General features: G+C 37.2%; 1 protein-coding gene across 1 annotated transcript; it reads left to right on the forward strand.

The window, feature by feature from the left end:
- Window positions 1-299: 299 nt before the first annotated feature.
- LOC113240603 (paired box protein Pax-2-like) lies at window positions 300-23,178 on the forward strand. Its single transcript, XM_026477939.1, has 3 exons — window positions 300-315; window positions 655-820; window positions 22,977-23,178. The coding sequence occupies exons 1-3, from the start codon at window positions 300-302 to the stop codon at window positions 23,176-23,178; spliced, it is 384 nt and encodes a 127-aa protein (XP_026333724.1).
- Window positions 23,179-27,829: the final 4,651 nt, after the last annotated feature.

A 27,829-nucleotide genomic window follows, 5' to 3' on the forward strand; every position in this document is an offset into this window, starting at 1 on the left:
ACTTCTTCTTTCATCTATGGAAGTCTATTAAGTTTACATTTTCTCTCTTCGGCTAAGAAATACATTTGTTTATTATATACAAAAATAAATGTATACAATGTGTGCATCGACATCGACTTATAAAGTTGTGACATGCCATAGATGGCATTGCCCTTTATACACTGGGTCGTTCCTATTATCTATACGTTAGGAGAGAAAAAGTCTAAAAGAAACTGGACAGTATGGACTGTTATTAAGAGTGTAATATTTTTTCCGATTATTGCAAGAAATTTACATAACCTTTAGAGGATATCATAGTCATGATAGAGAGCGATGGTAACTCAGTAAGAAAATGGTTAATTTTCAATTTGAGAGTCGACGATTCGAATCCCAGCGGCTGCAAGTACCAATAACTCGTGCCCAACAATGTCACGTTTACTATGAATAATTTTGTCATTACCTATTTCTGCCACCAAGCAGTAATGTGATCATTACCATCCTCCGGTTTGGAAGGGTAAGGGTTCTGGTGAAATTACAGGCACCAGGGACTTGCGCAGTGGCAGTGCCTCCAAGATCTTTTCGATTTAAAGCTTACCATCAGGCTCACAACTTGTCCGTTCCATCACTTGGTATTTTATTGGTATATTATCTAACCTTCAATATCTTTATTCCCAGGTCACGGCGGTGTGAACCAATTAGGCGGTGTATTTGTGAACGGAAGACCTTTACCTGACGTGGTGAGACAACGGATAGTCGAGCTGGCGCACTCAGGAGTGAGACCTTGTGACATCAGCCGGCAGCTCAGGGTATCACACGGATGCGTCTCCAAGATACTATCTAGGTAAGCGAACAGATGGCAAACGCCAGGACGTAATGACTCTCATCTCTTGGTGTATGGACCGGGCACTGGTGTAGGATGCCACATGTGCCGACACACTTGCCTCTATACCATCTCCAGCACACCAGCAAGAGGGCTGGCTCTGCAACTGAGCTGGCAGAAAGAATAAAAAGGCTCCGACTACTTATTTACTGCCTTTAGAGACGAAACCCTTTTCAAAATCTTTTCCAATCAATTGTATCTAAAAAATTAATAGACTGTCTGGGAAACCCAAGAGACCCAACACGTGGTGAAGTAATTCAAAGGCAAACTAGAGCAAAAATTATGAATCTATTGTACCAACGTCGTTGCCATAAAGAAATTTATAAGAATAAGTGCTTCAACATGTGTATAATTATTTTCAATAAATTACCAAATTAAATACAGTTAATATCATCATTCTAGCCAGTGCTGGTAGCTGTAAAGTTATCTAACTAGGTGACGAAATACTTTCATACATTTCTCGTAGATGGCGCTACGGCTAAAAAGTCGTTGAAAACCAAATACAAAAATCCGACAACAAGCACATAGAAAAGTCTATTAATGAAGGCACTGGCACCCCACGGGCCACGTTACGTTGTACGTTAAAGAAATATATCTAGCCATTATAATTTTACTTTGGAAAGTAAGTTATTTCTATTGAAACTCGCATAAATTTCTTTTCCCTCGTTAACAGCCGAAAATGCTTGTTGTTATGAAATTTCAAAACACTGTATTAAGCCTTGCAGTGTTTTGGTTTGAAACGAGAGAGAGTCGTTTTTTATTGTTCAAATTTGAGCCGCGACAAATGTTAATAGACATTTGCGCTATCTGAGACATTTGCGCTATCTGAGAATTTTCGCTTTCTTAAAGTTTTCGCGCGCGTAATTGTCAAAGTAAAAAACTGTGTTGCTGCGTACCGTGTTATATCATAATAATTTCTAGAGTTTAAAGTGTATTTTCATTTTTAATATCTTACTCAAAAACACTAATACCTCCAAAGTTGAAATGTCACGGTATTAGGCCTAGAGAAAGCATATGAGCGCTGTTAAATCAAAACTTGGTAAGTGACTTTACAGTGCATGATTGGGTCCACATGGCAGAGCCATGTGAAGTGCCGCCATTAGGTCCCATGTTTGTATTTGTAACTACATTCAAAGCTTATATGTGTGCACAACTGTCGCTTTGCCATGTATACGAACGCATCTCGCAGTGCACTTGCATCGCATAGCAAGGGTCGTCACACCCGCCATTTATTACAGAATAATAATGTCCCAGACAGCCACATCACTGACCTGGTCTTTAACTAGGGATTCCCTGTACTATGAGTACCAAAGCAACAGAATTCTGGGGCACTTCTCAGAACATCAATTCAGAACATGCATTTCCCAATTTTTGGTATCGGGATTTGATTTTTAATTCGGGACTTAATCACGTATAAAACATATTTGAATTACCTCAACGTTTCGGACATGTTGCAACGTCCATGGTCTCGAAAGGACTGAAGAGGCCGGTGTCCGCATTTTCCAGCCGTGCGAGTTTTTCTAACTACCCGCAATTGATCTTCATTATTTATTTGTGCACTAGGGTTCTCACTAGACCGACACATAACCCTCACGACATCCGGCGACTTGTCGGGCGATACTTGATGTAGTTTACATTTGCTGATAACTGGATCCCATGACGATGAAAGCTTAAAACCGTCTTCTCGGTTGAAATTACGGTGTTTTTTAATTTCAATAAGTTCACGTATACGATTCTACTGTAGTCATGACGTTCTGTAGAAAGGATCTTGGGATTATGAAGCTGAATCCAGTGGTTCGGTCCTGATTCCAGCAAATGCTCTTCTTGCTGCTGGAATGCTTGCTACCTGAATTCCAGACCCCGGCCGACCAGTCATACTTACTTTAAAAAATAGGTGTACAAGGACGGTAGCAGAACATAGTAAAAACAGTAATTTAAGTTTTTTTTAACAAAGCTTGCATTGTTCTTTGCTTCCGTTAAACTTAAACTGCTTAGGAATGGCGTCTTTTATAAACCAATGTTTTACATCCGCAATCTAAAAGTATACAAATAATAATGGTAACAAATTACTTTGTCTCAAAGGAGGAAAGTCCCTGTACCATAACTACCAGAATAACGGAATTCACTCTCGGGCATTACCTGGGACACCCAAAACCACTTTGTTGAGTGATGATGAGTTTATTTACTTGTAACTTTTGACGAGGTGATATGAATTAATACAGATTTTTGTATTTTTTTAAAACATCAAGTGACGGCACGAACAAGTCAATAAAATATTGAAAATTGATGTCAAAATAATTTAAGATCAAAAGCGAAAATTTTAAGGTAGCAGTAGAGCTCCTTGTGAAAGAGTTCGTCCAGGGTCCTACTGCCATCTTATTTATTTCTGCCGCCAAGCAGTAATGTCATTTTTCAATTGGCATTACTGTGTTCCGGTTTAGAAGGATGCTGGTGAAAGTACAGACACATGGGACTTGTCAACTTAAATGTCTCAGGTTGATGGGCGCAGTGGCAGTGTCCATCTGATCTTTGCGATTTAAAGCTCTGAGTGGCACTGCAGCTGTTATCAGGCGCACGACTTGTTCGTCCCGTCTTTCGATACAGTAGAAAAAAAAATCGATTTGCTGTGCCCTATTCAGGGTCATGTACAACACTCTAGTCGTAATGTAACCCATTTGCAACACCTGACTATGTATTATGTTTCCGAGCTTACACAACCCGAGTATCTTCTATGATAGTAGTAATAATAATATGTTTATTTCTCCACAAAAACACGGTCAGAAGGTTCTTAGTAATTTAAGAAACATTAACAGCTTTTTGTTAGTAAAGGTTTAACACCTGTACTACAAGTCACTAGGCCCTCGCCCTTGGGAATAATACATAATATATTATGGCATTACTAAGAAAATATTAAAGATTGTAAGAGAGAAACAAAATATGAAATATATGTAATTAAAGATAATTTTTACACTTATACCCTTTTGAACTTTAGATAGATGAATTTAATTATAAATTGTACTTTTAAACTGAAAGTAAAATTTAAATTGAGTGTGTGTGGATGTGTGTGTATGTGTGGGTATGCGCGTCTATATGCTCGTAAGAGTCACACTATTGGATGAAGTATAGCTTCAGTATCCCCATAATTTAACTTTTGCAACCAGTTTGCTAACTTTTTTTTACATTCTTTGTTTAAACCATACCGGGACTGAATAGGCATCTTCTGTGCGAGCTCATTCCATCGTAGATCTTATCGCTCCAGGGTCAGGTAAAGGTCAACAGCAAGTCCATTTACATGAAAAAATGAAACCGTTGAAAGATCCGGGTTCAACTGTCATTGTAATCCAGTCGCACCTTGAAGATACTTGTGTTGTGTATGATTCGAGACACAGTCGTAGGCAGATAATTCCATTACTGGGCTTGTGCGCATGCTTAATACTATGAATAATCAAAAATAGATACCCTTTGGGTAAAAAGAAGGTTTTGATACAATTGTTACGCTTGGCATAATACATAATGGAGTAGCGATCTCAGTTAGGGCCATTATCTCTCCGCTCTGGAGATGGGATGGGTTTCAACAACCAATATTTAACATAATCCAAAAAAAATAAACGTTTATAGATGTGAGAATATACATTTATAAATATACTACGAAAACCCGTGGTAGCTTAATTGTTTGTCATGCAGAGGGCCGTGAGTTCGAATCCCAGCTTGCACCGCTGATTTTTCGGAAGTTATGTGCGCTTTTTTTAAATTTACACCTCTGTTCCATTACGTTAGAGACTATCTTTGACCTATTAAGTACTATTATTATTAATATTAGACAACATCGCATAGGTTCGTTGCTAGGATCCCAAAGTAAGTAACTAAAGCATTTGTGCTATGAAAATGGTAAATAACGACGGTACCACAAACACCCAGATCCGAGACAATGTAGAATAGTAAATTTTTTATGCGACGACACCATGAAAAGTGGTGTGCAAGCCAGTCGACCATGGAGGTTATCAATTTGAAATTAACCATTAGCTTTTCGCTGAAGTGGCAGTGGGCTGGCCATATCTGTCGACGAACTGATAACCTATAGGAAAAAGCGAGTTCTTGAGTGGAAACCATATCTCAGTAAACGCAGTATAGGATCCTCTAGCCAGATGGAGAGACGATCTTGCGAAAGACTGCTGACAGCAAGTGGATGCGACAAGCTAAGAACCAGGCGCAATGGCGCTCTTTGGGAGAGGCCTATGTCAGTGTACTGCGATAGTAGCCTGTTGCTTCTAAATTGAGAGGTCCACGGTTCGAATACCTGTGGCTACATGTACCTTCTAAGTGACGTACATGTTTAATTGTTTACTTCTAGCAACACCCCTCGTTATCAGTCAAAGAAAACATTGTTCCACAACCCTTAGAAAAAATATGAAGAGACGTCTTTGCGGATCATGACGAAACCTTCTCTATTCTGAAGATCCGTGCCCAGCTGTGAAACGTATAATAGGTAGATATAGATGATGATGAAATTGCAATTTTAACCCTCAAATGACTAAATCGTGTTATTAAAACCCATAATAGTAAAGTTATTTATCAAAAACTTACAAGTAACAAGTCAGCAGCCGGCACATCATACATATTGCACCACATTCGCTCACACTGACAACAAACACTTCCATACATACAGTTGTATGAGTGCTCCCGTTCCATACGCTGCACAAGACGGCGGCGCGTGCGCTCGTGTCTATTTAGTATAGAACAACCAGGCTACAAAAAGCTCTGACAAATAATGTAGCACAACACATGGTCATATTAACTGGAACACAAGACTTCCAATATATAAAACATGCAGAGGAAAACTGCATGGTTAAGAAAAATAAATGCCTGTGGTTTGGCATATTTGGCTTGTATTGTATGGTATACCTTTGTGTGCGCATGCTCTACTGGCACAACTTTTGCATGTATACTCATTCTAAGTATTTTTTATTTTATTTTATAAGGGAATTTCAATTTTTCCAATTTTAATCTATTAGACAAACACGGCAGTCGACATCTTTGTTTAAAACTGGATTTGAACCAGAATGCCAACCTGGAGCGTAAACATATATCATATTTAGGAAAGCTACTGTCAATTAATTATAAATTGCAAAATTTTATGGTCGAATATTTAGAAGAAAATACAAAAAAGAAAGAAAAAGTGTTAAAATGAAATTATTACTTTTTAATTTTTATAGTTTAACTATACTACTTGAGGACATCTGAGACGGACTTTTTAAATACGCGACACATAAGAATTAAATATATCTAATTGTTTATTGTCCTTAACAAGGTCATTATATGTGCGACACATTCTTGTTATGGGATTGTAATAACATGTGTTGTTTTTAAAAACATTTAGGACAAAAGCCTTTCGACGCCGAGGGTTGTATCTAATGTTAATATTAATACTAGTCAATAAATTAGCGGAATCAAGGTACGAGTTCAAGATTTTGTGAAGATATATTAAGTCATACTTTGTTCGACGAATCAATGACAACAACACACAACAACGACTTTTACAAAATGGGTTTTAATATGAACAATCACATGCATAATTATTTACGAATGAAGTACATTACAGCATTACAAATGTAAATCTTTGCCTACCATTGGCATAATAATATGTTTTATAGATGACATGCCAGTATACTAGGGTGCCAGCTATTAGCAGATGCATTTTAGTTTCATGGTCAATAATTCTTCGAAGAAAAATAAGTTTAGCAATTTTCATTGTGTCAACGGAAACAGTCTGGTAACTGAGTTCGATATTCAAAAATAACGAAATAATCGTCAGTGCCCGTTACTGGCAGTTTTAAAGACGAAAGTCATGAACTTAGGTTTATTGACGGCTTTACTTAGATTTATTGACGGCTTCAGTGTTCCAACGGCTTGCAACGTGGCGCTGGGTGAGGAGGTTCCAGATTCGATTACCCATAGGAGCACTACAGTTAAACAAAAACCGTATACTAAAGGTTATTATGCAGCTTCTGCGTACTTGGATGACAAAAATCGGTACTAGTGACCCCTTTAGTTCTTTCAGGTATTCTCGACCTAAGATGTTTAAATTAAATATTTTAATGATAAATGTATTCAAATGCATATTTACGAAGAGCAACCCGTAGAGTTTCTCGCTCGTTCTTCTCAAGGGAATCTGCCTTACATTCGTGCAGTACAGTTAAATCAATATGACAGTTTCGAGTGTAATTTGCTTACCTATGATATAAAGATTATTTGACGTCGACTTTGACAAACGAACTTTTCTTAATTGACATTGGTCTGATGAGATCTTTGTGATTTAAAGCTCTGAGTGACAACTGTCATGGACAGGCGTATCGCTTAACTTCAGGCGTACGACTTGTTCGTCACATAACTCGAATACTTCAATAATAAAGACACAGAGAAATCTAACATGAAAAATACCCAAAAGCACTAATACTGCGAAGTTACGTTGATCAGTACTGTCCGGAACGAAATGTCACAGCTCTAGCTTAACCGAATGGTTAAATAGACAATACACTTATGTCATTTTCTTTTGTTCACACAAGAACAGTATGGCACTGTTTTTTTAAAGAGTAATTGCTATACTCAGATTGTGTTTGTAATTTTTGGATGATTGTTATATGATTCATGGCTTTATGTGACATACATACCTACGAGACATTATGAAATGTGATATGAATGGCAGGGGTTATTACCTTGGGGTTATTTTGGAATATTAAACAGCTTTTGACACACATCATTATATCACGAAAGGAGCCTTCTTGTATGACGTAGGTACCATTCCTGTACGTATGGCGTACATTGGGCAACAATCGACCTTGTGAAGATGCCACCTCCTTCATCAGCATCTCAACTTTTATCACCCTCTTTTCTATTCATCATTAGAATAAGTATATAAGCCCTCTTACCTCTTACCACCTGAGAGATAGCGGGCTCGACGGCAAAACCTGTGTACAGCGGGCGTCCGGGCCATTCGCCAGTGATACGCCTTCACGGGCGTCTCTGGTGGACGGGAAATGAATTGTAACAAAAATACAATGATATAAAAGGGTACAACAGTATAAAACAGTTCAGTTGCCCCTCGCGGACCTATATACGTATTCTAATGATGAAAACAAGTAAGAATAATATATATATATATAAAATTTTACACTTTTAAATGTCATTTTTTAAGCTACTGCTCGTTCACTACGCTGACCTCTCTGAGAAGAACGAGCAAGGAACTCTAGGGATTGCTCCTTTCATTTAAACTTAAATGCTATGGAATACACTTTGAATCATAATTGTGTGGATTCTAGACTCTTGTTGTCTTTCCATACTTCTTTATCTAAAACATACATGACTTTTCAATTAAAATGCTTTTAATGTTACTTTTAAACTTAGGAAATGGTAATGTTAATATATGCCCCAGAATCTTATTGTAAAAACGTACACAGTTCCCCATAAAAGAGTCGTTTGCCTTGGTTAAACGAAATCGTGGTGCCATAAGTTTGGACTTAGTGGTAAGGTTAATAATATGGATATCTTCTTTCTTAACGAAATTATGTACATTTTTACGGGCATACAAAATATTTGCGTAAATGTTCTGCGACGCCACAGTTATGATACTGGTTTGCGGTTGTATAGACGTTTAATGGATGATAGTTAGTGATCCCCTTTTGTTATATTTTTGTAAAGAATCGATAGTGTTTATGAACGCAAAGAAACAATAGACACTTAAACGGTGTTTGTTTTAGTAATACTTTGAGGAAACTTTTAGTAGGTGGCAGTAGAGTTTATTGTAAGAGAGTTCGTCCAGGAAACTACTATTAGAATAGAATTGAATAGAATAGAATAGTAAAAGTTTATTTGCCAGAATACAGTAATTATAAAGATCTAATCTGTGTATATTTTTACGGGCATACAAAATATTTGAGTAAATGTACTGTGATGCCACAGTCATGATATCAGTCTCCTTAAATTTTTCTCTGAGAGATATCCGAGAACCAAAGGGTCGTATTCTAGAACTCTATTCAATGCTCAAGTCAGGATTGCACTGGCAAAAAAAAAAAAAAAAAGGACTGCACTGGCAACACAAACACTGGAAATACGACCCTAATGGCAGGGACTTGAGTATGATTTCTAGTGCTTTGAATCGTACTCAAGTCCCGACTTAAGCATTGAGTAGAGTTCTAGAATATGACCCTAAATGTAAACACAGTAAACACAGAACGAATCGCTCGTTTTAACAACACAAATATGATTTGTATGTCTGCCGCTTTAACCCACACGAGAATGTAGGTAATAAATGCCCAAAATCGAGGATGAAATCTATTTACAACTAAATATTTGTTGTAAATCGAGGTTTGTTTAAATTATTTATTATATGATTCGGTCTTTCTATTTAATCGGTTCGCTTGAAAAATGCATTGAAATAAATCGACACAAAAAATCGTTAGATCGTATGCACATGAATCGATCTTCATAAAAATTGGATCGAAATGTGATCCATAGGATTGCAACGAGTAGCCTCTTTTTCGTCTGAAACAGATATTTTACATCGAAATTTATAATAAGTATGTCATTAACTTTGGGTAAACACCCGGTTAATACATGGGCGATTTGGTGGGTTTTTACCCACTGCCCATCTCTGACCACATCTGGGACGTAATAATGCTCACATTATTGCTTGGCGGCAGAAGTAGGTATGGTGGTAGAACTTCCCTGGGTTAACTCTTTCCTAATGATCTGTACTGCTATTAAAACTATGCTCCCCGCAAATTACCCTATATATCCAGCCACGCAGGTTTCTGGGAACTAGAGGGACGCTTCGGCGTCTAGGGGTGAGCGTGCCCTACAGCTCCGTCACCAAAGAGATTTGATAGTGGACTTTGGAGTCAACGGCTTAGCGGTGTCAATCGTTAGTTGCGCAAAGCACAACGGGAAGTGAGCGTGCCTTATAGGGAAGGTACTGTGCGTGCACCCGAGGTGGCTCACCGGAGGCACTAGCGCCTTGAGAAGTCCGTAACAAAGGTCACAAACCTGTACACGGTCTGATCCGGGTCAGGACCTGAACTGAGAAGGTTCCTATGCAAGAGGTTGATAGGGAGGATCACGCATGCGGAAGATACTGGATTGTAATCATCATATTATGTCTAGCTTTTTAACCGACATCAAAAAAGGAGACTATTTTATCTTTTTTTGTATGATTGTTGCGCAACTTGTGAACCGATTTTGATGATTCTTTTTTTCTTTTCCGGTAACAGATTTCAATAAAACTTGGGAAATAGATGTATGTTATACCACGCACTTTTGTGGTCGGTTTTTTTAGTACTCAACTGATTATATAATCTAATGTTTTTTTTCCAAATCTTTCAGAAAGTCTGACACTAACCTAATTAGAGTTTTCACACAATTAAAAATATCATTAAAAAGTTAGTCCATCCCCTAGTTTGCCACAAAAGTCTGCAACCCTTATTGGATCATTTACTAAACAAACCCCATGCTCGTCGGTGGGACATATAGGTAAAATGATCCAATGCAAACTGCATTCAACATAACTTTAAAGTAAACTGAGTTAACTTATCACTGTAACCTGGGCAACAAATCTCAGTTAAACGGCATCTCATTTGCGGTTAACCGATGGTTAAGTGCAGTAATCTGGAGGTAACTTAACCGAGCGCCGGTTAGTAATTATGTTGTTTGTTTTAACTTGTATCGTAATTGCATTTGGCTTGATTTTGACCATTTGAAATTTAACAAAAGAATATTAAAAACGAGTTACCGGAAGAGAAGCAGGAAAAACTGTACTGCTATTCAAATGGTTTAGGTGTTTATAAATAAAAAAAAATATATCATCATCAGCCTATTGCAGTCCACTACTGGACATAGGCCTCCCCCCAATGTGCGCCGTTTCGCCCGGTCCTCAGCTTGTCGAAGCCATTTCCCGCCAGCAACCTTTCGCAGGTCGTCACTCCACCTGGCCGCAGAGCGTCCTGCACTACGTTTCCCGAGTCGCGGTCTCCACTCTAGAACTCGTTTTCCCCATAGGTTATCGGTTCTTCGATAGATATGGCTAGCCCACTGCCACTTCAGCTTGCTTATTGCACGAACCATGTCGGTGACCTTGGTTCTCTGTCGGATAACGTCATTACGAATTTTATTCTTCGGAGAAACTCCGAGCATAGCCCTTTTCCATAGCTCGTTGCGCGACTTTAAATTGGTGGACTAGCCGCATCGTGAGTGTCCACGTCGTCTCACAAAAAATATACGATACACCTAAGAATATTGACTAAAGAATGTGCTAATATGTTACACGATAGGAAGTACTTTGCCAGATTTTATATAAAATCCCGAAAATGGTCTAATACAAAAAACTAAAACGAATTGTTTAAGAATAAAATATCTAACTTGACACGTTTTTTATACGTAGATGTTTCTCCTTAAATACAGAAAATCTGCTAAACTTAGGTTTTTAACTGCAGCCCCGTATAACTACAAATTAACATTTATCCTAAATATAGCTGTAAAGGTACTAACTGGGTGATAAATCTTTCATAGATTTCTCATAGATGGCGCTACGACTAAAAAGTTGTTGAAAAACCAAATACAAAGATACGGCGCAAGCACATAGAAAAATTCGTGAGGTTCGCTGGTTCGTTTCGTGGCTTAGTTGGTATAGCGTCTGCCACGGTATGCTAGAAGACGTCGGTTCGAATCCGGCCGGATCGAAGGAATTTTTTCTGAGTGTTCGATTGTTGTATTAATAATTATAACAAATTAGTGGAGTAATTTCCCAAAAAATAATTGAATATCAATTCAATAAAAATTTAAAATTTATCCTAAAATTTGAAAAATGCATAGCGGCTTAACGTCGCGCCAGCCGCTGTACCGTCAGTCGCCCTCAGGCGCTTGTCGACGTCGGATCTGTGTCAAATTTTTTCCGTCTGTTCTTATTTTACTTATATCAATTGTCAGCTCTCGGGTTTCGGAACACGAGCGTTGGTGTCCTACAGCTCACTTCCTAAAATGTAGGCTCGCATTAAAACAAGCTCTTGGGTAATGTATGTAGGTAAGTCTCTGAACCACATTAAACTTCCTTAAAGTAGACCTATACCCAGCAGTAGGACTTTATAATGAATTGATAAAATAAAGTTCATGGCAATAATTTGTTCCGGTTAATGGTTGTTTACGTACAAAGCAACATTATTTTTAAATTATGCAGTAAACAACTTTTTATTTTATCTCAAAAAAATATTGAAAATGTACTGGCTTAACATGTAGGTAACCGGGCAATAATGAGTTCATATTAAACATATTTTAAACTATGTAAAAAACCGAATAATTGTCAGACCTGAAAATTTTGAATGAAGTACTTACAGTGTATTGAATAACCGACCTTAAAAGTGCGTGGAATTACATACATCTATTTGTCAAGTATTATTGAAATCGGTAACCGGAAAGTGCTCGAATCCTGATTCATCCCCTAGTTTACCACCCTTAGAGGTGGAATATTTTATCTTATACATACAAAAACCAAAACACATACAAAAAAACCATGCAATGGAATTGAGATTCTCCATCTTTTTAAGTGGGTTAAGAATAGGTTCTATAATAAAAGAAACATAGACACTATAAGAAGAGGAAGCATGCCAGTTTAAATATGGAATACCTTTTTTAACCGACTTCAAAAAAAGGCGGTGGTTCTCAATTCTACTGTGTTTTTTTTGTATGTATGTTACGCGATAACTCAGGTATTTGTGCACCAATTTTCATGATTCTTTTTTTGTTGGAAAGAGAGTACCTCCATAGTGGTCCCATTTAATTTTGAAGAAAATCAATTACCTCTAAGGGTCGTATTCCAGAACTCTACTCAATACTCAAGTCAGGACATGAGTATTGCAGTGAGCACTGAAAATCATACTCAAGTCCTTGCCATTAGGGTCGTATTTCCAGTGCTTCAAATCATCCTCAAGTCTGCTCAAATCCTGACTTGAGCGTTGAGTACAGTTCTGGAATACGACCCTAAGAGTGGCTGTTCACGCATGAAGATTCATTTTTATAAATAGCGCCTAAATCCTGTTATGAGGAGAAATTACTTTAATGGTTGAGTTTGCTATTCTCTAATTCAAGGCGTTTTTCTCTCTCAATATACTTTGAGTAGTGAGAACCGTTTTTTATTATCTCCTGTATCAAGTTCCGTATAGTGGCGAACTAGGAGATGAATCCGGGTTTGCGCACTTTCCGGTAACCGATTTCAAAAAAACTTGGCAAATAGATGTAATTCCACGTACTTTTGAGATCGGTTTTTTAGTACTCTGTACTGAGATTATTTTATAATATGAAGTGATGAGACGAAGAAGTCGTGTGCCAGTCGCATTGTCACTCAGAGCTTTAAATCGCTAAGACCTTAGGGGCATTGCCACTGTCAACCTGAGAATGAGAAGTAGTTTTTTCTATAGTATCAAGTGACGGGACGAACAACACGCTTATCTATATTTATCTATTTATTTTCAGGTTACAAAAGACCCGTAAAACACATACCTAATAGACTAGCATACATAATAATAAAATAAAAACTATTTATTTATTTACACGTATGGACCGCGACGTGTGACGCAACGTGGGTGTCCGATAGCCGTCCTCGGAAACGCCGGAATATGACACCCTTCGGCCAAAAGCCCTCCTTCATGAATGTCAGGGAATATTTGGCTTTCACCCGTATGACCTCCACAATATCCGCAGACTTTGTGGAGTAATGAAGTCGTGATACGTATAGGTAGCATTCAGACAAGTCGTGATACGTCGTCTTTACCGCTGAATGCAATAGATGGTTGGGGCCAGTCGGGGCTGGGCCACTAAGTGTACTTTTTTCTTTTCCACCTTTTTGAAGCCGTCCTCGTCGCACTGGTCTACTCCTCTCGGTGGTACTGACACAGGTGACACAGCTCCGGAGATGAGTTTCCGCTTTTTTTTTCTTCCCATCCGTTGGTCCTATAACAGTTGCAGTGCCATTAAGAGCTCTAAAGCATTCATTACCCTTCAAAACCAAGCAGAAATAGGTATGGCGGCACTACTTTACTGGACGAAATATTTTCAAAACTCTACTGCTACTAAAAAAACAGAAGGCTAAAGAGGTATCCTACTTAATAACAGCACAACGAACTATTCAAACCAAATGTTTATATAAAAGTGCTTTATTAAAAATACATATTCCCGTTGTGACTAACCGCGGTTATATACTTCTCATGCAAGTCCATACAAAACGAAACAGCGTAATTTTGTTATAAATACACGACGATGAATGAAAGTGCGGGGGCCGCCGGACAGTCCATTGTCTGTTTTAAATTGAAAACTGACCGCTAGAGATGGGGCAAGTTGTTGGGGAAAATTTTTAGGAGATTTAGATTTTGTTGAAAGAAAATTTACGATACCAAGTAACGGGACGAACAAGTAGTACGCCTAGTGGTACGCGACTCACCTGTCCGTAACAGTAGCAGTGCCACTTACAGCTTTAAAGCCCAAAGATCTGAGAGGCATTATCACTGCGCCCGTCACCCTGTGATATAAGTTCACAAGTCCCATGTGCCTGTAATTTCCCCAGCATTCTCATCCTTTCTCCTTCCTCTAAAGCCGGAACGCAGTCAAGTAATTGCCTTGCGGCAGAAATAGGCAAGGTGGCAGCACTTCTTTGAACGAACTCTTTCTCAACGAGCCTACCTGCTTCGTCAGCTAGGCGTTTCTGAGATAGGCCGCCATTCTCGATGCTTGTCTCAAATTTTACAGTTAAGAAGACAATTAAAAGAGACCCATGCTCAACAAAGTGTCACATATGGGTCGATACAGTCAGTTATTTAAATCTTCTCTGGAAAACTTTTGCCACTCGTTTTAATTACATCATTATTTTGAAAATTTAAAATTATCTGTTGCAGCCATGTATAAAAATGATACTTAAAAATATGACAAATTTTCCCGGTCCTATTCAACAATGGAGCAAGTCACAACCCTATTCCCGCGGGATGGGAGGACATCACAGCCCTGAATGGGAACACTCTCTGCCTTTCAATTTATTTGTTCCTCGTCCGATTTCCAACGCGTTTGTTTTGACTCTGCCGGGAACGGGATTGTCTGATGCCATTTTTATGCACTCTACCAATGACTGCAATGGGATTATTCACATCTTAGTTTCGGGGATGACATATTTTTAACTATGACAGTAGTAGAAGTAGTCCTAATGGAAGAACTACCCAATAATTGAAATAATCAAGACTTTTTAAAGTATAATGGAATTTGTTTTAATGTGAGTTTATCAAGCACAATTTTTGCAACAACAAGCATAATGATCACAGCAACAATTTTATTGATGTTTGACGCTCTTTTAAACGCCATATATTAATTAGGGTTAACCTTGGGAGTAAGTTATAAAATAGTTCTAATATATCTCAGTTCTATCATCTATATGACGTTAAGTTCTAAGTAAGCTTCTGTTAACTACAGTTTTGTATAAATAAATAAATATTAGACAACACCACATACGTTTCTCTGATGCCAAAGTAAGCAGTTAAAGCACTTATATTATGGAAATTAGATACAACGACGGTACTACAAAAACCCAGACCCAAGACAATATAAAAAAGTTCATTTATTACACTGGCACGGCCGGGGAGCGAACCCAGGACCTCAGAGATGGTGATACCATGAAAACCGGTGTGCAAGGCACTCGACCACGAAGGCCGTCGAAATGGTTTGTGTACTTATAAAATGTAATAGAAATTGATGTTGCCTATCCACTATTCAAGCGAAACCATTTCATTTCAATTTATAGTATTTGAACCGGCAAAAGTAAGTCCACTTAAAGGAAAGTAATGAATGACTGCCGCATATAGTTTTCTGTGATAAAATTAACGTTACAAATGAATGCTATTAGTGGGATATAAGATCATCTGCCGTATCTGTAAGTGCACTATCTTTTTCTACACTTGAACTTGGAACACAGCAGTGAGGGAAGAAAGAAATGGGCAAGATGGTAGTGTATTCCCAAGAAGATCCTGGACTGACGGGAAACCTAACGAACCATAAGATCATATCACAGCACAGCGTCACCTGTTGCCGGGTATAATAAGCTGTTGAGTAAAAGCCTGTCGTAGTTTGTGCCATCCAAGACCTTGCGTTAGTCTAATGTCGTCAATTTAAGGTCCGCGACTTTGACGATGACAAAGAACGAAAATTCTGCTTTCCTGGACAGGTTCATCAACCACATTTTATGTACCCTTAACAACTAGAAGTTCTTTCCCTGGACAATCAACTAATAAAATATCAACAACAGAATCGTGATATAAACTGATATACGAACGGAAGTGTGGCCGTCACGCTTTCTGCGCGGGCGCACGGAAAAACAACTAATTGCAGCAGGACTGTGTGTATGGACTACTTTCATTTATTCAGCCTTCCTTGATTATTCTATGAATACTACTCATCGTATATTTAAATAATTTAGAATAAACTTAAATGTAAGTAGAGTGACGAACGAGATATATAGAGCCAATGCAGAAGACAGCATTGGAAGAGGACGTTGTCGATCCAATACAGAATGTTCTAGAGCGTAATATGAAGAAAAGAAAAAGCAGGCTCATAAGACTTGTCAACTGATGTTTCAGGGTAAAGGGTGCAGTGGCAGTGCCCTTTAGATCTTTGCAATTTCACAAAACACGAGTCGCTTAATACCAGACGCATGACTTGTCCGTCCCGTCTATAGGTATTATAAAAAAAAACAAGGCTTGTATGAAAAGATTGATAAATGATATAAATGAAGTATGATAGGTTTGCCGGTGTCGTGTAAAATTGCAATGGATAGTTTCTACCTACCGTAATGGGGATCCAAAGGATTATAGAGATATGTAGACAAAATAAGATATCGCCAAATTTGATATCAAAATTCAGTACACCAAAACTTTATACGACAACTTTAAACAAACTGTAAAACTTCTGAGCTAGTTTTTTGTAAATATTTCAAAAGTATATATACCATACCATGTAGCAGTAGAGTTCCTTGTGAAAGACTTCATCTAAGTAAGCACTGTCATCGTACCTACTTCTGCCGCCAAGCAGTAATGTAACCGGTTTAGAAGGATACGGGTGCTGGAGAAATTACAGGCACATGGGGCTTGTCAACTTATGCCTAAGGGTGTCAGGCGCAGTGGCAGGTCTTTGCAATTTAAAGCTCTGAGTTGCACTGCAACTATTATGAACAGGCGTGTTGCTTAACACTAGGCAAAAAAAAGAATATTATATCAAATTCGTTAACAAAGTTAATAAAGATGACATCTTTATTAATTTTCTGGTGTAGAATGTTGTGTGCATCGGCGGTTTTTTAATTAAATTCAATTTTCAGTTCTTTTCTAAATAAATTGTGTGGTAGTTCGTCAAGGAGCAATATTAATCCCAATATTGTATTATGTGTCATAAATTACACCAACTTGATGTTCTAGCTACCATACTCCCTCATTTCTAAGCCAATAAGCTTCTATAAACCATAATAATCCAATACAAGCACCCCTCGCTTATCTAGATCCTCAATATGTTCGATACGAGCAACAAATTGTGGCAAACTTCACACCATGACTGATTTGCACTTAAAATTCTATTATAATCTGGTGAGATAAAGCAATGTTTACTATGTTTAATTACTGGTTGCTTATTGGACTACTACATTCTTTCTCATAAATGTAAAATACTATGACGTTTGGGGAAAAGTGAAGTGATTGTGTGATGCAATAAATCTAGATATAACCTTATAAAGAGCGTGTAAGCATAAGCAAAACTCACACACTCATAGCTACGCATTAGGGACAACCTATATCGTGGGTGCCATGGCCTCACACATAGATAACCACAAATTACACCCAAACTCACGAGAGAAATAAATGCAGGCCATACAAATATTTCTCCCGGCCTGGGGATCGAACCCGGGACCTCTGCGTGGCAGTCCAGCATGGTAACCGTTCGGCCGCGGAGGCAGTCAATTCTGTGTTGTAATGTAAATAAAAATTAGGCTTGGTCTGGTAACAGAAAAGTTATTTCCGTGTTTTAGCAAGAACTTAGTTTGCTTCTTCTTCTTGTCGTATCGATGGCATACATTAAAATTCTTGCCATCGTGGTGAAAAGGTTTGCCAATCGACGTAAGTTACTTGCTGATTGTTGCCAAAGGTGGGCCATAGACAGAGTACCAGGGCAATCTCATAGTTCTTTAAAAATGCATCCAAAAAATGATGGACCGCGAAAAGAATACGCACAGAGTCCAGGTTTGGGCTTTATTTATTAGACCAATCAAAATAAGCAGTTTACAAGAAACATAATCAGTTTAACAAGCTGAGTAACAGTGGACCTCTTAGTGAAAGTGCTGTTTCCAGAGACGTACTACCGCCTTTGAAGATTACTGCGTTCTCAGAGGGGTAAGCGTGAAAGGGTTTGCCAATACGTACGCCAGACGTACTGGAAAGGAACGAGACGACATATGCGGGATCTAGTACCCATAGACGTTGTTGAATACTCTATCGACAAGATCAAAGAATTTTCTACATAACAAAGATACTCAAGAATGGATTTACCCAGCATTTTTCATAGTCGATGTTTTATTTCACCATTAGCCAGAGGTATAGCAATACCTAAACGTTCAAAAATTTAATGATTTAAGTCATAGATGTCTAGCATAGCCTTGGCGATATTAAAAAGGTTTGGTTGACATAAAATTTAATATAACAAGAGTTGAAAAAAATAAAAAGAATACTGATACAAAAAATACACATATAAAAACAGGTGCATTAATATAAAAACCCTCCCTACATATTAAACACAACATAAAGTGGATCCGAGCTTCCTTTCTCTTCGAGAATTTGGATGGGAGTGACGACGGAACGAAGCAAAGTAAGAATGACGAAGAAAAGGAATTATAGAACGATTAAGAAATTCAAAATTTCAAACTGGATAGTGGCCAGGAACCAGAAAAGAGGGTGATAAAAGGTGAAATGACGATGAAGTAGGTCGCATTGTCACAGGCGCATACCGCTTGAGAAATTTGAACCATCAACGTCTCAATATCAAGAAAATAGCTATATTTTCATCTCACTGCAATATTTCGTAACTTGCTGATTAGACTTTTTACTTTGAAATATAAAAACTATGCACTTTGTTTAAAGAACACAAGACAGTATTTTCCCTATGCTAAAAAAAGAGCAAAGCTTAACAGATTTGAAAATATTCGCATCACTCAGCCCTTGTTCCCATTACGATAATGTTGCGCGGGACCCAGGGATATAGACACCCTTGTCGTCACAACCCTAGTACCTTGATATAGAAAAGTTTTAACTTGAATGTTTTTGCCTAGTTATTTTTGGAATTGATTCATCCATTAGATAAATACTGATTATTTTCGATTATCTATTTTAAATTCGTGTATAACAGAACCTTAAAAAAGCTCCCACTTTCAAACGAGAGACGGAATGGCATAGGCAGCCGGAGTCAGGGACTCAAGTTCAAGAAATGACGAGCATTACCGCTTTCTGCATTTGTGATAGAAGCGACACTCTACCCAATTATTATTATTAAATTTTCGGTTTTGTTTTTAAGAATCTTGGTTCTTTCAAGGCCTAAAACATACATTAACGGAAAATTATGCCAATTAAAAAAGTTTTACATTTCCGCAAGTACAAATTGCTTATTCGTATTTTAATATCTTTATTCAGTAATAAATTAATGTCTACAATTCGGTTACTTTGTTTGTTTTAAATGTAAAAACGAAATAAACTTTTTAACCCAAACAAACTCAAATGAACAACATTATTTTCTCTCCAACTGTACGTCACCGCACTCTCACTTGAGGGTGTGATCACACTCGTAATTGACTTATCAGGGCGATTGTGAGTAATTCGCCAAAACACACGGGTGTACACCCTAATGCCAAATTAGTTAAGTGCGGCGAAAACTGGATAGAACCAGTTTAAAGTGGATTTGTTATGAATAAAACTGGTTTAGAAATGATTAATCAGATGCGAGTTGGTAATTTCGTACAATAAAAGGAAAAATGGGGAGAAAAAGTGCAAATGGAAACGAAACTTGAAACTTTAATAATAAAGTTTAAAGAAATTCGTAATTATGCCAAAGTATAGGAATTTGATTATTTTTTGGAGACTATTTTCACTGACAAATCATGATGAAAGTAATTCAATGTTATCACAATTCATAATTAACTATATATTTACGGCAATGCAAATTGTGAAGATGTTGACCGTAACAAATAAATACGTATAGTTCCACTATTTATTAACACGCACTAAATAATAACAATTTTAACATTACTATACTATACATCGCTTTCTACTAGTTAAAGTAAACCTTACAGTTAAGCTTGCATATAATGTACTTAAACTCATGTTCTTACAATTATTATATATTATAACAGTTAAAAGAGAAAGTAGAACAATTTAAATAATAAAAAACAATTAACAGTAAAAGATATGGAAAACTAATTACAGCATTATCTACATCTAACATACTCACGATGAAAGTTTAGGCGTAATTTAACATCTTAAATTAGAAAATTAAAAAAGAAATTTCAAGAATTATATTATAACAACATTGATAATAATATTGTTTCTTGATAAGTTACTACTGAATTGAGAAACATCATTATGGCCATGTAAATTTCTTTAATTAGTATATTTGAAAATACAAGTCTTGTTAATTTTGTAAAGACAAACGTACCTAATTCCTGAAGTAGTGTCTAAAAATTTATAAATTTAAAAGTTGTGTTACAATGCCACTTGCCTTAGATCAATTACTATTAGATGTATCAGAACAAAAACGAAAACATTGTTCTGTCCATTGGTACTCATATGTAACTCTCGCAATTACGCTGAATAAATATTTTTTTTTTCTATGTATACCTAATCAACTAACAAGTAACTTATGATCGCACCTGCGTTACTGGTTCTTGAACGCGGAAGAAGTTAAAATGAAGAAATATTGTTCAATTATCCTATACACATTTCTAACAATGAGTTTTAACGAAACTATTTCTGAATAAAATTTTAACAATCAACTTTGCCTCTTTTCTTAAATCATCAAAAACGTATCGTTGAAACTCGGCTAATAACTCGAAAAGTTCACTGGACAATCTAATCGAAGCATTTGAGTGGGTTACTCTCGATACAAAGCATGCATTACCCTTCTCCCTGGGGAGCGCACTGGAAATGCATGATATATTCTGTCACTGACTCAGTTAATGTACTTGTTTCGAAACTTGGTTGCATAATAATTGAAGTAATTTCAATGTTTTCTGAATAAATTGTATGGTAGTTCCTCAAGGAGCTATTTTAATTCTAATATTGTATTATGTGTCATAGTAAATTGTTTTATTTACGTTTTTACTTTTTCACTCTACAGAAAATTTCTATACACGTTTTAATATGATAAAATCAATATTGGTATATAAAGATTTTAGTTATATTTTTTTGTAAATCTACAATAATCGAATCTAAAATCGCCCTTTTCCCATTGCTTTACAGTACACATATTAAAAATTGCCAGTCAACTTTGCACAGCAGTGTAGTTAATCACTACATTTGCGTACTACATGTTGTGACAAAGCACGCAGTCTCTTACTCTCCAGGGAAATAAATTCGTACCGTGTATTTAATTCAGGATGCGACTATGTTGATGTGGGATTATTACCAATCAAACATCGTTCTTCCGCGTTTGGCAAGTGGGTTAACAATCACATTTACCTGCAATCTAGACTTTATTAGATACTGCTGCTTATCTGTATATTAGGATATCCGGTTTGCTGAAAACAGTATAATCTGTTTTGAAAACGCTGGCATTACAACAGGTAAAAAATAATTGGGACAATTTTTTTGTTTTTGTTTATCATTTTAAAGAAATAAACGGTGTAACTGATGGAGAAAGACAACTGCTGCTTATAGGTATTTACAAATACGTTGCAGGACGTGGAATATAGGATATTGAATCAAACAATTTATCTGTCTGAATAAGGTACCTTAAAGTTTGTGTTGTAAATAAATGGAGCTTACTCTTACCAATGATATGGCATGTATGTAACGTTTCTGGGGTTTTATTAAAATATATTGATTAACTATTAGCGAGAGCTATGCTACTAGATATTGACAAATGTACGTAAATTACAAAACATAGTTATAGATATATACGAACCTCAAATTGTGAAGCCGCTTTTCTCCCACCGTTCATTTTGTGCACAGTTTCAAAATTGAAATATTTTTCGTCAAAGAAACAATATTACTTGCCAATTTAAAAGTGAACAATAGCAACCCCATCTTAATTTCTAATCAAATTCTCATAATACATTGCCATTATTTTATATGGCATTTGGAATTTCATTTTCATCAGACTAATGTCACGTCCCAAAGGACAGGGCGGGATGCGAGCTGTTGAAAAGGGCCCAAGCAGGGCCGAAATAGGGCCCGAATATTATGACCGATTTGGGAATACTATTGAGGATGCAATATGGTCCGATTTCAAGGCTTTTGGTGGGTGTGATTTTGTTACAACCAATAGCGATACAAATAAAACTGATATTTTTGTTGGCTACATATATTCAGTGACTTTATTGTTCTTGACCATCTCTGTCTTGTAAAAGATTGCAAATTGTTGGCTATAATTTATGTATCAAGAAAAATTGGTTGTTCTCCAAAAAGCATTAGAGATTTTTATCTCTAATGCTTTGAGACCAACAAATTCCAGCTCCGTGCACGCAAAACTATCGCATAGGCTAATGTATCTGTACTCTAGAATTGTGTTGTGATCAGTCACATTTTTACAGATATATCGATCCCCAAATGGCTAACCGCCTTCTGCCGCGCAGCGGTGCTAGTGTTGCGCACGGAGCTCATAGGTACTTACACTGTTTTGCATTTATGAATAGCACTTATAAAAAATACAAAAGCCTTAACACACGTCCATGATGAGTAATCAATAATCTTAGCTGAAGATGTCCCAATTGCAAAGCTATGATAGACTAGTAATGACGTTAGGATGAATAAAGAACTAAAACAAACGTTTGAACTAAATACATCGTCTTTCTTTACAGGTACTACGAAACAGGCAGCTTCAAGGCAGGTGTCATCGGTGGCTCCAAACCAAAAGTAGCAACTCCACCTGTGGTTGACGCGATCGCGGCTTACAAGAGAGAGAACCCTACGATGTTCGCGTGGGAAATTCGGGACAGACTGTTGAGTGAGGGTATCTGCAGCCAAGATAATGTGCCTTCTGTGTCCAGCATTAATAGGTAAGCTTCTATACGTCACATATATAAATAATAATATAAATAAATAAATATTAGACAACAAAACATACGTTGCTCTGATCCCAAAGTAAGTAGCTAAAGCACTTGTGTTATGGAAATCGGAAACAACGACAGTACCACAAACACACAGACCCGAGACAATATAGAAAAGTAAGTTTCTACACTGACCCGGCCGGCCTCGAACCAGGGACCTCAGAGATGACGACACCATGAAAACCGGTAAGATAATAACAGAACGCTGTGCTGTGAAAGATGATTATATCATAGTTATACCGAAAGAAAATATGTGAGACGAGCAACGACACAAATTTATAGATCGATTGGTGATGGTAATGTGGGCAGAGGTCAGTCTCGGCGTGTATACTTTTTTTTAAAATACCAAGTGACGGGACAAACAAGTCGTGCGCTTCGTGGTAAGCGACACGCCTATCCATAACAGTTGTAGTGCCATTCAGAGGCTTAAATCGCAAAGATCTTAAGGGCACTGCCACTGCACCCGTTACCCTTCTAAACCAGAACGCAGTAATGCTCACATTACTGCTTGGCGACAGAGATGGGTAAGGTGGCAATACTTTCACAAGGTGCTCTACTGCTTCTAAGGTACCTCAAGAAGGTACAGAAGGCTTTTAAAAATGATAGTTATGAATAAACAAAAAAAAGTGTGAAAAGATGATACAATAAAGACACGCAAGCACACTGGGTGAAGATATACAAGATGACTTTTTAGTCACTATCCCAATTTTTAAGGCTTTGATACAAGAAAAAGTTCTGTTTACTACGTTTGTTAGCTGAGCGCTACCTATCTAGCGTCTCGTACCGAGACGCGTCAATTGGTTGTGTTCCTCTCTGAGAATGTACTCCGTTATTCAATTTAATAGTAATTAGTAATATTGGGTATGACTTACCGTCGTGCTCTATCTCGCGTAAGTACTCGTTTTAGTGTTCGAAAACTTCGAAGATTTCTTCATCATACCTACATATATGACTATTTATTTTCTTAATATTATAAAAAACTGTAATGACAATTATATTTTGAAATTGGTCAAATCCCTGTAGAAGAAATCGAAAACACGAAAGAAATTAATAATGAAATTGATGAATAAGTGGTTTGTACAAATCTGTAGATGGCATAAAGAGATAAATTCAAAAGACGATCAGAGATATCCTTGAAGATAATTAACGTTATTGCGATTAGATAAATGCGGTCAAATTTTGTAAAGGCTTTTTTCGATCAGGACGCTTTTGTTGCACAAAAGTAGTTTGGGTCTTCTTACAGAGTATTTGAATTTGTCTATCGACACGGATAACTGCCGAATGTTTCCGAAAAGTCTTCCTATTGTGACGATCTCATGGTATAAAGACGTTGTATTAGCAACTCTTTTGTGTTTCGTTAAGGTACAGTTTTCCTCAGTCGATTGAATGGATGAGAAACAATCGGTAGGGCACGAAAAATTGCGGAAAGTTTTCTTTTGTCGGTTTGGTAACAAAGATTACTGAGTTGTGTATTAAACTTTGTGATATTTATTATTATTATGCTTCTCTTGTTGCCTTAACCAAAGCGACGCAGTGGTATTATTTATATTTATTCATAGTGATTTCATTATTTGTGTTTTTAACATGACTATGTAGCGCACAGGTCTGTTCTCAAGACAGTCATGACTTAATTATGGTAACTTTTGATCACTAAGATGTGAAAGTTAGGAAAAAAGAAGGTTAGTCAAAAAAAATAACTTTCACACTCGGCTGGAAGATTGCGCACTGTACCCGTATTTGACTGTATTTGTTCCGAATCCGAGACTGTACAAATCTAGAAAACTCGGATCCACTTCAGACGTCTCTTGCGCACTAAGCCCGATTCAAATCCGAGAAAATACAAATGATGAATGAACTTGATTTTATTTCAAATTTAATTTTTCTATGCATTAAGTAGAAGTAGAATTCTTTGTAAAAGGGTTAGTCCAAGAAAGTATACCTATGAATGGTGTTGTTGAGGGTTCCTGCGGTCCGGTGAAGGATGCTGATCAAGCTTAAGATACAGAAAGAAGCTATTACTCATCACCTGGTCATAAGCCTGAATCGCTTTCTTCAATATCCACATGATTAGAATCAATCCAAATACTGGCTGCTGGTCCATACAGTCCCATGTGCTTTGAGGACTTCTCCCATCTTTATGAACCATTTCTCCTCCTTTTCTCATCCATTTTTAAGTCGAAAATGAAAAGGCGTTATATATAGGTACAGGGCATCCCACGGCTATGCCACACTGAGGTACCTGAAAAAAAAATTCTATCTCTTAAGATAGAAAAATTTTACTGAAAGAAGACTTTATTTTGATGTTAAAAACAATTCGAACGGCCTATCTGAACCGGGAATCGAACCTGCCAAATGTGAAAAAAAAGCACCTGTAATTTTACTGAACTAATTGAAAGCATCAATCATAAGCATTGACTTACAAATAAATGGACGACGGGTCTAATACAAAAACCACGAAAAAAATGTCCCAAGTCAACCTATTTAAACGTAGTGACATGTAAAGGAATATGAAAAAGCAGTACTGTCTAATTTTGCTTGCTTCGCTGTCAGTCGAACAAACGAAGACTAAAGCGTGAATGACGCTCTGTATACGATTTTAATGCCCTATAAGTTCGGACACGTTTTAGCGCGGACCCGACGTCCATATAATTGTAAGTCAATGATCATAAGGATTGTTTTCTTCTAAATAACATAGCATCTTCAATAAAAAGGGAGACCATGAAACTTCGTCTTCGAAAGTCTTCTGAACTAACTTCATCGGCGACCTCATCTTCATTTTAAATCAAGCAAGATGAAGGTCAAGTGTAAACTTACTTTTTCATATAAAAAAAAAGTTTAACCAATTCGCTTTTCTTCACCGTAAAGCAAGTAACAATTAAACAGAATGAACTGGAAATAAACTAAACAATAGTTTAGCCATCCTTATGTCATTGTTCCTGTGTCGAAAATTTCCATTGTCTGACTCTCTGGCCCTAATCAAGGGGTTGCGTGACGGAACGAAGAGCGTTTACCGGAAACCAAGACGCGGGGTTGGGGGGGTGAATAAAGATGGCGGCACCGGAATTGACGACACGTGCTCGCCGCGCACCGGATATCCTCCCTCGCATCCATTGAATTATTACTCTGACTATAATAATAAGATTCCTTTTTTCCCCATTCTTAGGGAATTTCTACATATTGGCAACAGTGTTATGGTTTTAGTCGGAATATGATTGGCCTTTTGATTGGTTGATGGCTACAACGATTTTCGATTAGATGTAGAATAGTTTTGGGAAATCTTCTTGTATAGAATGTAGGGAAACTATTTGCAAAATAAGGAAATTGATTTTTTTTATGATACCTATTGACAAACAGGTCGTGCGACTGTTGTTAAGCGACTAGCTTGTTCATAGCACTTTCTGTGCCATTCTGAGCTTTAAACCGCAAAGATCTGAAGGCCACTGCCACTGTGCCCGTCGCCCTGAGACATAAGTTGACAAGTCCCATGTGCCTGGAATTTCACCAGCACCCTTACCCTTCAAAACCATTACACAGTGCTCACATTACGGCAGAAATAGGTAAGGTGGCAGTACTTCCCTGGACAAACTCTCTCACAAGGAGGTCTACTGTTACTAAAATCACAATTTTACATCAGGCTCGCATGTACATTGGACTAAATAGTGTCTTATAATATATTTCAGTTATTTGTGGAATAAAAATAAGAAATAAAATCTAAATAAGAAATAAAAGTTATTTTGTAGTACGAATTTTTATGGGTAGGTACATTGACTTACAATTATATGGACGTCGGGTCCGCGCTAAAAGTGAACTTATAGGGCGTTAAAATCGTATACAGAGCGTCATTCACGCTTTAGTCTTCGTTTGTTCGACTGACAGCGAAGCAAGCAAAATTAGACAGTACTGCGATGACATTACAATTTAAATTCAATGTTTTAGCTTTTTCATATCACTACGTTTAAATAGGATGACTTGGGACATTTTTTTCGTGGTTTTTGTATTAGACCCGTCGTCCATTTATTTGTAAGTCAATGGGTAGGTATGTCGGTTATCATCAGGAGCTGTAGTCCTCGTGAAAGAGTTCGTCTAGGGAAGTACTTGCCACCTAATGTATTTGCCACATTGGAGTTTGTCAACTTTGCGTCACAGTCTGCAATTTAAAGCTCTGCGTGGCAATGCAACTGTTATGGACAGGCGTGTCGCTTTCTACCAGGTGCACGACTCGATCGTCCCGTCACTTGGTATAAAAACAAAATATATATGGTAGTTCATTTCCAAAGTACAATACAATTTTAAATTTAAAGAAGTGATAATGTATACAACTATAACGAGGATGTTGCTAAGTCTACAAAATTGACCGTTTACGTCTGCAATACCTACCGTTTTCAAATTAAAAAACTAATCTCCATAGATAAGACTAACCAGTAGCGACAGATAAATATATTAATAAACTAATAAAGCAATCTTATCTGGCAACACAGACCTTTTATCAATTTATCTAATCTGGCAACACGCGTAATTAGAGACGGGGATTTTGTTGGTAACACTTATGTCAAGTGGCGGAGAATTTAACTTCCATAATGATATATTGTTTGTTTCATGAAATA

The sequence above is a fragment of the Hyposmocoma kahamanoa genome, unplaced genomic scaffold (genome assembly GCF_003589595.1).
Source record: "Hyposmocoma kahamanoa isolate Upper Pololo Valley unplaced genomic scaffold, ASM358959v1 157280, whole genome shotgun sequence".
Classification (NCBI taxonomy): Eukaryota; Metazoa; Arthropoda; class Insecta; order Lepidoptera; family Cosmopterigidae; genus Hyposmocoma; species Hyposmocoma kahamanoa.